The sequence below is a fragment of the Microcaecilia unicolor genome, chromosome 9, assembly GCF_901765095.1.
Source record: "Microcaecilia unicolor chromosome 9, aMicUni1.1, whole genome shotgun sequence".
NCBI classification, from domain to species: domain Eukaryota; kingdom Metazoa; phylum Chordata; class Amphibia; order Gymnophiona; family Siphonopidae; genus Microcaecilia; species Microcaecilia unicolor.
In genome coordinates this window covers 210832949-210846129 of record NC_044039.1, presented here as the reverse complement: position 1 = coordinate 210846129, position 13181 = coordinate 210832949, and the positions used below count along the sequence as shown (strand labels likewise).

The following is a 13181-nucleotide window of genomic DNA, read 5'->3' as shown; positions in this document are numbered from 1 at the left end:
GACTATCCACTCATCCTGCACCTGGACTAGCATGCCGCACCAGTTACTCGTCTCTTATCCAACTGCAGATATAACTTGCCTTCAGTTTAGCTTCTCATCTGTTTATCCCAGTTGAGTCTGTACTACTCATCTTGTCCTGTCTACATATCGCAATTGCACTTGGCCTCTTGGTTACATAGTGGGATAATTCACTGTACTGTAGGAACGTATCTATGTTATTTGAATGCTCTAATGTGTGTTATTAGGCGTTTCATTGCTATTATACTGACATCTATGCTATTTGAATGTTCTTCCATGCTGTTTATTATGATATCATTTGTATTTTACTGTCAACCATATTTCTGTTATATGATTGTTCTACAGTGCTTGTAAATGTGTATATTTTTGATACTGTTTCATGTTGTCCTATTATTAGGTTTCAATTTGCTGTTTCCAAGTTTAGCTAATTTATTGTCTTTATGTTTATACTAGTAAAAGAGGCCCGTTTCGAACAGAAAGGAAACGGGCGCTAGCAAGGTTCCAGGGCCCCCTCCCCCCCTGTTCCCCCTCCCGCTCACACCCCCTCCCCACCCCTCCCCCCTCTCTCGTCTCAGGACCCCCTCCCCCTCTCTCGTCTCAGGACCCCCCCCCTCTATCCGTGCCCCCTCTCTCCTCCAATTTCCGCTGCACAGCGCCTCCCTCCCTCTGTGTCTGTGACCTGCGAGTGCAAGGAGGACGTGTGCTGTTTAAAAAGTTTTACCTCCTGCTCGGCCGCCAACACTGAAGTGCAGCAAGTACAGACGCCGCTTCAGAGAGGCTGTGGTTTCAGCTGCTCCTCTGGTCCCGCCCTCATTTCCCGTTTGCGGAAACTGAGAGCGATTGCCTGTGGTTGGTCCCTTTCTCCTTCTGATGTCGCGTTTCTTTCCCTGGCAACTATACAGAGTTCCCTCGAGGGCGGGGCAGTGATCGGGAGTGCGATTACGAACCCTACGAACCCTACACGGCTTTAGAACGTTGGAGGTGTGAATTATTATATTAGATTTGGTCATTTTACTATTATTATGCTGTTAACAGAATTGTATGCTAAATTGTAGCTGCTGTACACCGCCTTGGGTGAATCTCTTTATAAAGGTGGTTAATAAATCCCAGTAACTAACTAAGGGGTCCTTTTACAAAGCTGAAGCAAAAGGGGGCCTGCGCTGGCGTGTGTTTTTTACACGTCTTGAGGCCCCCCTTTAATCTCAGTTGATAAAAGGCAGGTTTCCCTTTTCTTAAAGAAACGGCCATGTGGCAAATGAACCACTTGCCGTGTGGCCATTTTGAGGGGGAGCTCTTACTTCCACCCATTAAGGTGGCAGTAAAGGGCTCCTGCACTAACCCGGCAGCTTGCAGCAGTGTTCGATTACCGCCGGGTACACACCGGCGTTACAAAAATTGAAATATTTTTGGAGCGCCGGAAATGGCGCGTGCTGAGGGAGAGAACTACCGCCAGGCTGCTGTGGTAGCCTGGCGGTACTTCCCTTTTAGCGAGCGGTAAGCCTGCGTTGGGCTTACTGCTGCTCCGTAAAAGGGTCCCTAACTAAAAACAAAACAAAACCGCAATCTTCAGCAAAAAGGCTGCTTAACTTTATCCAGGCAGTAGTCTGAATATTGGCTGGGACCTGGCTAACTTCCCACAGTTGCCTATGACCTGGATATTCTGGGAGATGGGGGGCTAATTTACAACAGGACACTGATGTGAGAAGTCCAAAAAGGCACATTTCTAATAAAGGTAACGTCAGCGTCTACGTGCCGTTATTAAACAATCTCCCAGGCCAGCCCCAACTGCAACAAACTCGCAACTCGGCCTCAGCTCTGCTCAAATTACACCCGGAACTCCTGTGCACAAACCACGCAGGAGTAGGTGCTTATTTTCCATGCGAAAATTCTTAACGCCCATATGTGGTCGTATATTGCATGCAGACCCCCCCCCCTCCCCTCTCAGTAAAAATTACCCCATTATTGTCTACTCAAAATACTTAAACTGGCTGTGATCCGTACAACCCTTTCAAAATAAATGAAGGTTTGCAAAATTTTTATTTTACCTGAAATAGGGGCTGAAGGTAAAAGTGCCAGTGTTCTAACTATGGGTCATAGTTGTATCGAGGTTTGTTTAGTTTAACTATAAGTATAGAATAAAAATTTTAATCCATTTCACCTTAATTTATCGCTTTTTTAAAATCTCGCTCTAAACACATGCTCTTCTCATCTCCGACAGTGCCAAAACTACTGCCAGCGAATCATCTAGGTGAGGAGTTTTGTCAGCTGGAAATCCAAACATCTCTCAGATACAGGCCCTGAGAGCAGCTCCGGGGTGTAGTCCTGGAAAAAGGTTTCATCCCTTAAAGTCACCCTAGAGCTGGCATTAGCAACTTTTGCACAATGCATTCTTCATTGATTACTCTGCAGCTGAGGGCTGTGCATTTCCTACTAGTCTTCCCTTTAACAAATTTGCTGACAATTACCTGGACTACAATAATGCCTCAAACCCCACAAAATTTGAATTTACACATAGGGAGAGCATTTCTAAACCTGAACACAGGGGCGTATCTGGCCTCCGGCGGTAGGGGGGGCCAGAGCCAAAGGGAGGGGGCACATTTTAGCCCCCCTGCCGCCACCGACCCCCCCTCCGCCATTACCGGACTCCCCCCCACCGCCACCAACGACTCTCTCCACCCCCCCTCCCGCCGCCAGCCCTCCCCCGCTGCCGTTTCTTACTTTTGCGTCCGCTTCCTCCTGCGCCTTTAAAAATATTTCTTCAGCTGGCGGGGGACCCCCAACCCCCGCCAGCCAACCCGAGATGACAACTTGCAAGTTCTTCCTCCGCCGTGGCCAACATGCTGGAGTTGAGCGTCTGAATCCAGTTCGGAGTCTGACGTCGCAGCACGTTGTCAGACTCCTAACTGGATTCAGACGCTTTCAACTCCAGCAGTTGGTGTGGGGGCCCAAATAGGAATGTGCAAGTAGGCTTCTTTCAGGTCCAGAGACGTGAAAAACTCTCCTGGCTGTACCGCCGCAATGATGTCTCTCACCGGGGCATTGCATTCTAATCTGTAGCCATCTCTGATCAGGTCCAAAACCCACTGATCTGAGGTAATCTTGACCCATTCCTCGAGAAAGAGGGAAAGCCGTCCTCCAACTGCAGGAATCAAGGAGTGGGCCGGTGCACCATCATTGAGAGGGTCGCTCTTGAACTCCAGACTTTGAAAGGAGTTCCTCTGCTGAAAGCGGGCACGTGAAGTAAACCCAGCAGAACACCCTGGGCGGTACCTTCAAAGTTCACGGAAGCGGGGTCTGTAAGAGGAGGGAACCGCCTGACCCTTGGAAGAGCGCCGTGGCCTAGCATCCCCCAGGCCCTTGACAATTTTCTTCAACTCCTCACCAAATAGGAGAAGGCCCTGGAAGGGCAACTTCACCAACCTTTGCTTAGAGGCCATGTCAGCCGCCCAATGCCGTAGCCATAGAAGGCAGCGAGCGGCCACCGCCATCTGTTTAGCTGAAGCTCTGACCAGATCATAGAGGGTGTCAGCCAAAAATGACAAGGCCGACTCCATCCGCGGTGCCACCTCCGCAATGGGCTCCGCTCCATCTCCGGGCTGTTCCACTGCCTGTTGCAACTAAGCGAGGCAGGCTCGAGCAGCATAACAACTGCACACAGAAGTGCCCCATTGCCCTGGCAACTTTCAAAGGCCCCTCAGGGTCAGCCCATTGAGCCGAAATAAGCTCTTGGATGGAGTCATGCAAAGGAAAGGCTCAAGCAGGCTTCTTAGTACTTGCCATCCTCGGATTACCAGAGGGGGCTTCGCCCATCACAGGATTTTCAATAGAGAGGGCCTGCAAGGCATCAGAAATAAGCGCTGGCAGCTCCTCGTGGTGGAAAATCCAAACCGCAGTGGGATAATCTGGATCCAGTGGCAATCCTACACCTTCCTCTGGCTCTTCGGACCACGAAGGCCTGCCAGACACCTCAGAATCCCCACAGCCCGACCACAGGGGGGAAAAGGGGGGGGGGGTGCGCCAGTTTCTGAAGGGGAAATTACCCTTCTGCGCTTGTGTTGCGGCCAACTGTCTGGGGAAAAAACGCCCGACGGCAATCCCGGGCCAGGCTCCACCAGAGGGGAACCAGGTAGCAACGCAGAGTCAGACATCTGCGGCAGAGCTCTGTTTAACATGAACGCTCTGTGTAAAAGCAACACAAACTCAGGGGAGAAAGGCTCACCCTGGCCTCCCGGTTCCAATCCAGGGTAAGCAGCTCCTCTGGTAGACTCCCATCTGAGGCTCCCCTCAGGTCTCAGCGCCCACTGCCAGCTCCACCGAGTGGGAAGAAACATCGCTCGCCATGCTAGGGCTAGCCCTGACGTCTGACGAGCACGATTTACAGAGCCCCGCTGCGGATCTGCGCTTGCCACAACGTGAACAGCGCTTAACAACCTCTGTAGCCATTGCCGAAAACGGCGGAAAAATTCAAAATGGCAGATTTGCCCCAAAAACGTCCCGATCCCCGGCCCTCCCCGGAGGAGCTACAAGACTCTCTTACCTCACCAGACAAGTCCCAGAGCTCCGGTCACACTGCACAGACAGAAGGAAGCCTCAGAATCGCAGAACTAAAAAGAGCGTCGTGTTTTTTTTTAACGCTGTGAGGAAAGTTAGAGGCAACAGCTACAGAGGCACTCTGGAGGTTCAGGAGAGTGGGAAAGGCAGGGAAAGGACAAATCAATATGCCTGAATCCACATAGAAGAGTGTGGGAAAGGCAGGGATAGGGCAAACCTATATGCCTGCATCCACATCGGGGGCCGGGTAAGGAAGGGAAAGGGCGAACCTATGTGCCTTTAAAGTGGGCACCACCAGCCACAACACCCCTGCTACAACTGGCCAAAGCACAGGAGCCACCCCAGGCAGATTTCTGAACGAGCTGAATAAGCTGCGTCCAACCCTGCTGGGGTGATAGAGAATACTGAGAGGCAGATGGAGCTAGCTGGCCAAGAGGCACTATGGTTTTCAGTGCTCTCTATCTCCCCCTGTTGGTAGGTGGACACAACCCATTCGTAATGGATTCATCTGCTTGATAACAAGGAGCTACTGCTTTTTAACATATTTATAAATGATCTGGAAATGCGAATAATGAGCAAGGTGATTAAATTTGTTGATGATGCAAATTTATTCAAAGTTGTTAGAAAATAAAAAAAAAATTGTGAAAAATTGCAAGAGGACCTTATGAGACTAGGAAGCGTTATTTCAAAGCACTTAGACTTACAAAATCTATGGAACTTTGTAAGTGAAAGCGCTTTGAAAATGAGCTCCTGGATGTCCAAATGGCAAGATGACTTTTAATGTTAGCAAGTACAAAGTGATGCATGTAGGAAACAAGAACCCAAACTATAGCTAGGTGATACAAGGTTCTACATTAGACATCCCTGTGGAGGAAAAGGATTAGGTATCGTAGTTGATATGTTGAAACCCTTTGGCTCAGTGGGCAGCGACAGCTAAGTAAATAGAAGGTTTGGAATTATTAGGAAAGGAATAGAAAACAAAAATGAGAATGTTATAATCGGCCGACGCCTAGCAGCTGAATTAGAACTGGTGCGGACCGGGGTAATCTGACTGTTTAATTAAAACAAAGCATCGCGAAGGCCCGCGGCGGGTGTTGACGCGATGTGATTTCTGCCCAGTGCTCTCAATGTCAAAGTGAAGAAATTCAGTGAAGCGCGGGTAAACAGCGGGAGTAACTATGAGTGGAGGAGTGGCCTATTGGTTACAGCACCAGTCTTGAAATCCAGAGGTGGCCGGTTCAAATCCCGTTGCTGCTCCTTGTGATCTTGGGCAAGTCACTTAACCCTCCATTGCCTCAGGTACAAACTTAGATTGTGAGCCCTCCTGGGACAGAGAAATATCCAGAGTACCTGAATGTAACTCACCTTGAGATTCTACATGGAATGTTAATGTTGCTATTCCACTAGTAACATTCCATGTAGAAGCCTGCCCTTGCAGATCAGCAATGTAGCTGCGCAGGCTTCTGTTTCTGTGAGTCTGACGTCCTGCACGTACGTGCAGGACGTCAGACTCACAGAAACGGAAGCCTGCGCGGCTGATTTGCAAGGGCAGGCTTCTATATGGAATGTTACTAGTGGAGGAGTAGCCTAGTGGTTAGACCACCAGTCTTGCAATCCAGAGGTGGCTGGTTCAAATCCCACTGCTGCTCCTTGTGATCTTGGGCAAGTCACTTAACCCTCCATTGCCTCAGGTACAAACTTAGATTGTGAGCCCTCCTGGGACAGAGAAATATCCAGAGTACCTGAATGTAACTCACCTTGAGCTACTACTGAAGAAGGTGTGAGCAAAATCTAAATAAATAAATATATGGAATGTTGCTACTATTGAAGATTCTACATGGAATGTTGCTACTGTTTGAGGTTCTAGATACACTGTTGCTAGTGGAGGAGTGGCTTAGTGGTTAGAACACTGGTCTTGTAATCCAGAGGTGGCTGGTTCAAATCCCACTGCTGCTCCTTGTGATCTTGGGCAAGTCACTTAACCCTCTATTGCCTCAGGTACAAACTTAGATTGTGAGCCCTCCTGGGACAGAGAAATATCCAGAGTACCTGAATGTAACTCACCTTGAGCTACTACTGAAGAAGGTGTGAGCAAAATCTAAATAAATAAATATATGGAATGTTGCTACTATTGAAGATTCTACATGGAATGTTGCTACTGTTTGAGGTTCTAGATACACTGTTGCTAGTGGAGGAGTGGCTTAGTGGTTAGAACACTGGTCTTGTAATCCAGAGGTGGCTGGTTCAAATCCCACTGCTGCTCCTTGTGATCTTGGGCAAGTCACTTAACCCTCTATTGCCTCAGGTACAAACTTAGATTGTGAGCCCTCCTGGGACAGAGAAATATCCAGAGTACCTGAATGTAACTCACCTTGAGCTACTACTGAAGAAGGTGTGAGCAAAATCTAAATAAATAAATATATGGAATGTTGCTACTATTGAAGATTCTACATGGAATGTTGCTACTGTTTGAGGTTCTAGATACACTGTTGCTAGTGGAGGAGTGGCTTAGTGGTTAGAACACTGGTCTTGTAATCCAGAGGTGGCTGGTTCAAATCCCACTGCTGCTCCTTGTGATCTTGGGCAAGTCACTTAACCCTCTATTGCCTCAGGTACAAACTTAGATTGTGAGCCCTCCTGGGACAGAGAAATATCCAGAGTACCTGAATGTAACTCACCTTGAGCTACTACTGAAGAAGGTGTGAGCAAAATCTAAATAAATAAATATATGGAATGTTGCTACTATTGAAGATTCTACATGGAATGTTGCTACTGTTTGAGGTTCTAGATACACTGTTGCTAGTGGAGGAGTGGCTTAGTGGTTAGAACACTGGTCTTGTAATCCAGAGGTGGCTGGTTCAAATCCCACTGCTGCTCCTTGTGATCTTGGGCAAGTCACTTAACCCTCCATTGCCTCAGGTACAAACTTAGATTGTGAGCCCTCCTGGGACAGAGAAATATCCAGAGTACCTGAATGTAACTCACCTTGAGCTACTGCTGAAAAAGCTGTGAGCAAAATCTAAATAAATAATGCCTTTGTATCTCTTGTGACCGCACCTCAAATACTGTGTATAATTTTGGTCATCACATCTCAAAAAAAGATATCGTGAAATTAGAAAAGGTACAGAGAAGGGCAACAAAAAATGATAGAGGGGATGGTATGACTTCCCTATGAGGAAAGGCTAAAGCAGGTAGGGCTCTTCAGGTTGGAGACGAGAGAATTGAAGGGAGACATGACAGATGTATAAAATACTGAGTGGAGTGAACAGGTAGATGCGACTCGATTGTTTACTCTTTCCAAAAATACAAGGACTAGGGGGCAGGCAATGAGAGAAAGTCAGAGAAAATATTTCTTCATTCAATGTATAAATAAACTCTGGAATTCAATGCCAGAGAATGTGATAAAAGAAGTTAGCATAGCACAGTTTAAAAGAAGTTTGGAAAAGTTCCTAAAAGTTCTAAGCCATTATTAAAATGGACTTGGGAAAATCCACTGCTTATTATAAGCAGCATAAAATCCATTTTACTCTTAAGACCTTGCCAGGTACTTATGACCTGCATTGGCCACTGTTGGAAACAGGACACTAGGCTTGATGGATCTTTGTTCTGGCCCAGTATGGCAACGTTTATGCAGTGGTGTTCCTCGGTCGGCTGCCACCCGGGGTGGATCGCCATTGCGCGCCCCCCCCTCCCCCCCCGGTGTATTACTCTTACCTCCTGTGGTGCTGGGAGCAGCCACTCTGCTGTCAGCTCCGCCGGTTCCCTGCTCCCTCTGCCCCGGAACAGGAAGTAACATCAGAGGGAGCAGGGAACCGGTGGAGCCGGCAGCCGCGTGGCTGCTCCATGCACCACCCCCTGCAGCGTGCACCCAGGGCGGATCTCCCCCACCATCCCACCCTCGGTACGCCACTGCACTTATGTTCTTGTCTGCATCTACTTTAAACTACCCTCCTCCTCCCTAATGTAAAAGAACCCTTCCCCCAAAAAACAGCAAGGCAGACGATCCGCAAAATCCAACGTGGAGACAAACAAAGCAGGCCAGTAGTACAAATCAAACTTTATTGTAAAGTAAGTGCCCGACACAGGCTGTGTTTTGCCCAAAAGGGCTGCGTCAGGGGCTCGCACTCCAGAGAGTAACAGCATATAGCCGCACACTTCAATCTCACTGACAATACGCTGTTACTCTCCGTAGCGCGAGCCCCTGATGCATAGGGTTAGCATATTTTGTCCTCTGAAAAAGGACACGTCACGCCCCTGCCCTGCCCACAGCACACCCCGTTCACATCCTCGCTCTCACATATTCCCCTCCCCCGGGTCACATATTCTTCTCCCCTGTCCCCTCCCCCAGGTCACATATTTATTTATTTTGCTGCATTTGTATCCCACAATTTCCCACCTATTTGCAGACTCAATGTGGCTTACATTATGTTGCAACGGCACCATCATTAACAAAGTGGTTCAGCATACTGTTACAATTTTCAAGAATATTAGGTAAATAAGGTAAATAAAATGATTATACATAACATGTAAGTAGGAGCAGGTTAAGGTACAATATTCGATAATGACACTATGATAAAATAATCAAATTTAAGGATCAATAATAGTTGGTTCTGGTATAGATTAGGAATCGAATCATTAAGAAGGCTAATTTTTGTAAGTCTCTTTGAACAGGTGCGTCTTCAGTAACTTCCGGAAGGTTGTCAAGTCGTACGTTGTTTTTATAGTATTCGGTAGTTTATTCCGGAATTGTGTACAGAGGTAGGCGAAGCTAGATGCATGTATTGACTTGTATTTAAGTCCTCTGCAATTGGGATAATGGAGGTTTAGGAAAGTGCGTGATGAACTTTTGGTATTTTGTGATGGCAAGTCAATTAGGTCTGACATGTATGATGGGGCTTCGCTATGAATAATTTTGTGAGTCAAGGTGCAGGTTTTAAATGCAATTTGATCTTTTAATGGAAGCCAATGTAATTTTTCTCTAAGGGGTGTGGCACTTTCATATTTCGCCTTGACGAATATAAGTCTGGATGCAGTGTTCTGGGCAGTCTGGAGTTTCTTTATGGTTTGCACTTTGCATCCTATGTAAATGGAATTGCAATAGTCCCGATGGCTCAGAACCAGTGATTGCACCAGTTTGCAGAATACCCCCTTTGGGAAAAAAAGGCTCTTTTCTGTCCCGATTAAGAGGTCAGTAGACCACCAGGGCAGTAGATAGTAAGTAGGGGAAGGGGAGGGGAGGCTAGGATAGGTCCGCCGCCCGCCACCTGTTTGTCCAGAAATCCGGACAAACGGGCGGACTGGCAAAACCCGCCCGGACGTCCTCAAAAAGAGGACATGTCCGGGTAAATCCGGACGTAGGGTAACCCTACTGACGCAGCCCTTTTGGGCGAAACACAGCCTGTGTCGGGCACTTACTTTACAATAAAGTTTGATTTGTACTACTGACTGATCTGCTTTGTTTGCTTCCACAAAGAACTCTTCCCCTACATTTAATTAGCTGAAGCAAACTAGGCCTTCCGTTGTACCTTAATCCTTCTGTTCCCCCCCCCCCCACACACACTTTATTCCAGGGCTGTGGAGTCAGAGTTGGAAGTAATTTTGGGAGGGGTTGGAGTCATAAAAATGTGCAGACTACAGCTTCAAAATTAAAAAACAAAAAACCGAAACTTACATTATAATATATGGTAAATTTATCAGTTTATACTTACAGTATATATATTTTTTTGTCCTTGATCTAAGAGTTTTACAATGGCAAAAGGAGGTGAGCAAAGCAGAAACCTTTGATTCATCCCTACACCCCTTCCCGTGCACTCCGCTCCATGGATAAATCCTTCTTATCTGTTCCCTTCTCCACTACTGCCAACTCCAGACTTCGCGCCTTTTGTCTCGCTGCACCCTACGCCTGGAATAAACTTCCGGAGCCCCTACGTCTTGCCCCATCCTTGGCCACCTTTAAATCTAGACTGAAAGCCCACCTCTTTAACATTGCTTTTGACTCGTAACCACTTGTAACCACTCGCCTCCACCTACCCTCCTCTCTTCCTTCCCGTTCACATTAATTGATTTGATTTGCTTACCTTATTTATTTTTTGTCTATTAGATTGTAAGCTCTTTGAGCAGGGACTGTCTTTCTTCTGTGTTTGTGCAGCGCTGCGTATGCTTTGTAGTGCTATAGAAATGCTAAATAGTAGTAGTAGTAGTGATTCTGACTCCGATTTCTACTGATAGGAGGTTTGGGTGTACTGACTCCGTAGCCCTGCTTTTTTTCACCTCATTTTGCCATCGTAAACCGCTTAGATACTGTCTTTATAGTAAATAAAACAAACGTGAAAGGTTCAGAATTTACGTGTCTAAGTGTAAATGCTCCCAATTAAATACAGAGGCAGCAATCTATCTGTGGAAAAAAAACGTGGATCAAGGAGCAGATTTCCCTTAATCCTTCCTGTCCCATGCTGCCTAAAACGAGCAGCTGCAAATCCCGACATTCATCTACTTAGGTTTACATGTACATGCCTCTTCTGAAATGGGGAACAGACGGGCCCTGTCCAAGCCACGCCCTAGTCATACCCTCACCCATCTGCATGTGTACACCCCAGCTTTCTAAAACTGTCTTTTCTATATGTATCTGAGAAACACCTGCAAATGCCGGCATTCACCTCTGTAAATTGCAAATAGAGCTTCTATAATAGATACCGTAATCCAAATTTTGTTGTTTTTTGGTTTTTTTTTTTAACTTTTATTTTTTTAATTTTTATTACATTTGTACCCCGCGCTTTCCCCACTCATAGCAGGCTCAATGCGGCTTACATATTATATACAGGTACTTATTTGTACCTGGGGCAATGGAGGGTTAAGTGACTTGCCCAGATTCACAAGGAGCTGCCTGTGCCTGCAGTGGGAATCGAACCCAGTTCTCCAGGACCAAAGTCCACCACTCTAACTGCTAGGCTACTCCTCCTCCTCAAACTTTAAAATGTAATTTGTAGACTCTAAATATTGTGATACCATAATTTCAGAACGGTGTGAGAAAGATACAAATGTAAGATTATAAGTAGAGTGTTGGCAGCTGCCACATCCAAAATGTTCTTGGTAATGGAAGCTGGCTGTTGTCCTCGAGTGACCAGATTCATATATTCCTCCCCGGCTGAATCAGCTTTAAAAGGTCCAAGGAGTGAAACCCCAAGTTTATTTTGCCCTCAAAGCTATTTGAATAGAAAGTCAGAATCCAGATACCTGGACAGAGTATTAAAAGAAAGTGTTAGCACAGAGTCCTGCACTTTATGGCAGTCGAGATTTACAGCTTGGCTTGCGTTCTCTGGCAGCTCAGAGAAATAATTTAATTCCAAGAGACTCTTTCATCATCCTACATAAGGTGCCTGTTTAATGTTTTTCTACTTTTCATTTGAAAAAAAAATGAATGCAATCACCAACTAGATATTTCTTTTAACAGGTGTGGGGAGCTTTAATTAACTAAAATAATCACTCTATAAGGTTTGTTTCCAGGTGATAAATTTGCAGGATTCATTAGATTTCAGTATCCAGCATTCCTATTTCGCCCACTTTTACATCTCTGCAATCAGGCAAAGTGAGATTTGTTTAATATTGATTTTAGAGTAAAAGAGAAAAAAAAAATCCCCAAATCAAGGCCATGTATTCTAAATGTATTTTCCTTATGTCTGTTTTGTGCACGTTAATGATTTTCTTCAATGTAAAAAGTCTACCGTACTATAGAGAAGTATCTACTCACAACCTGCTTGTAAGTCAGGGGGAGAATTCAAAAGCATCATGGCAGTAGCAGCATCAATGTCAGGATCTGGAAAAATCAACCAATACAGATATTATTTACAATCAGGCTAATTTGCTTTATTGCTGTAGTACAGATTCAAGTGAGGTGCTGGAAGCAGAGGAAAAGCCTAGAAAAAAGCAGACTGCACAAAGCAAAAAGGTCTCAATTTAAATCTAGACTGAAAGCCCACCTCTTTAACATTGCTTTTGACTCGTAACCACTCGCCTCCACCTACCCTCCTCTCTTCCTTCCCGTTCACATTAATTGATTTGATTTGCTTACTTTATTTATTTTTTGTCTATTAGATTGTAAGCTCTTTGAGCAGGGACTGTCTTTCTTCTATGTTTGTGCAGCGCTGCGTATGCCTTGTAGCGCTATAGAAATGCTAAATAGTAGTAGTAGTAGTAGTAGTAGTCAATTGTCACAATCAGGCCCATTACTACATAAACTGCATTCCAATATATTTCCAGTCGCCTAGGTCCTTTTAATACAGCCAGTACTTTACTCACACAAAAGAAAACTAATACAAGAAAATCAGAATAGTCATTTCTGGAAGGGTTTCGCCAAATCTGTTTCCAGCTTTTTTTTTTAAATTCTCTTCACTACTCTTCTTCCTGACTTGCTGGTCTTACTCCCATCCAAATATTTGACCCCCTAGTGCGCTGTTTTCTGCGCCTTCTGCTCCCTTTGCTGACTATAATTGCTGACCGAACATCACTGCGCACATCTGCAAATGCTGTATAAAAACTAAAGATATCGAGGCCATCGGATGTGAGATGTAAGCGAAAAGCAGCTCCCTTGTGGGATCGTAGGAACCCCCCCCCCC

At 45.9% G+C, this 13181-nt stretch overlaps 1 protein-coding gene across 6 annotated transcripts in view; it reads right to left on the bottom strand.

The window, feature by feature from the left end:
• Positions 1 to 13181, bottom strand: part of FOXN3 (forkhead box N3) — a 500879-nt gene that overhangs the window by 53895 nt on the left and 433803 nt on the right. For 4 of the 6 annotated variants that reach the window (XM_030213917.1, XM_030213920.1, XM_030213919.1 and 1 more), the window contains exon 5: positions 12317 to 12382. The exons of 1 other annotated variant lie outside the window; for it this stretch is intronic. In XM_030213917.1, the coding sequence (XP_030069777.1) occupies positions 12317 to 12382 (66 nt within the window). The remainder of the gene's footprint in view (positions 1 to 12316; positions 12383 to 13181) is intronic. One more of the 6 variants, XM_030213921.1, reaches the window with a different exon arrangement.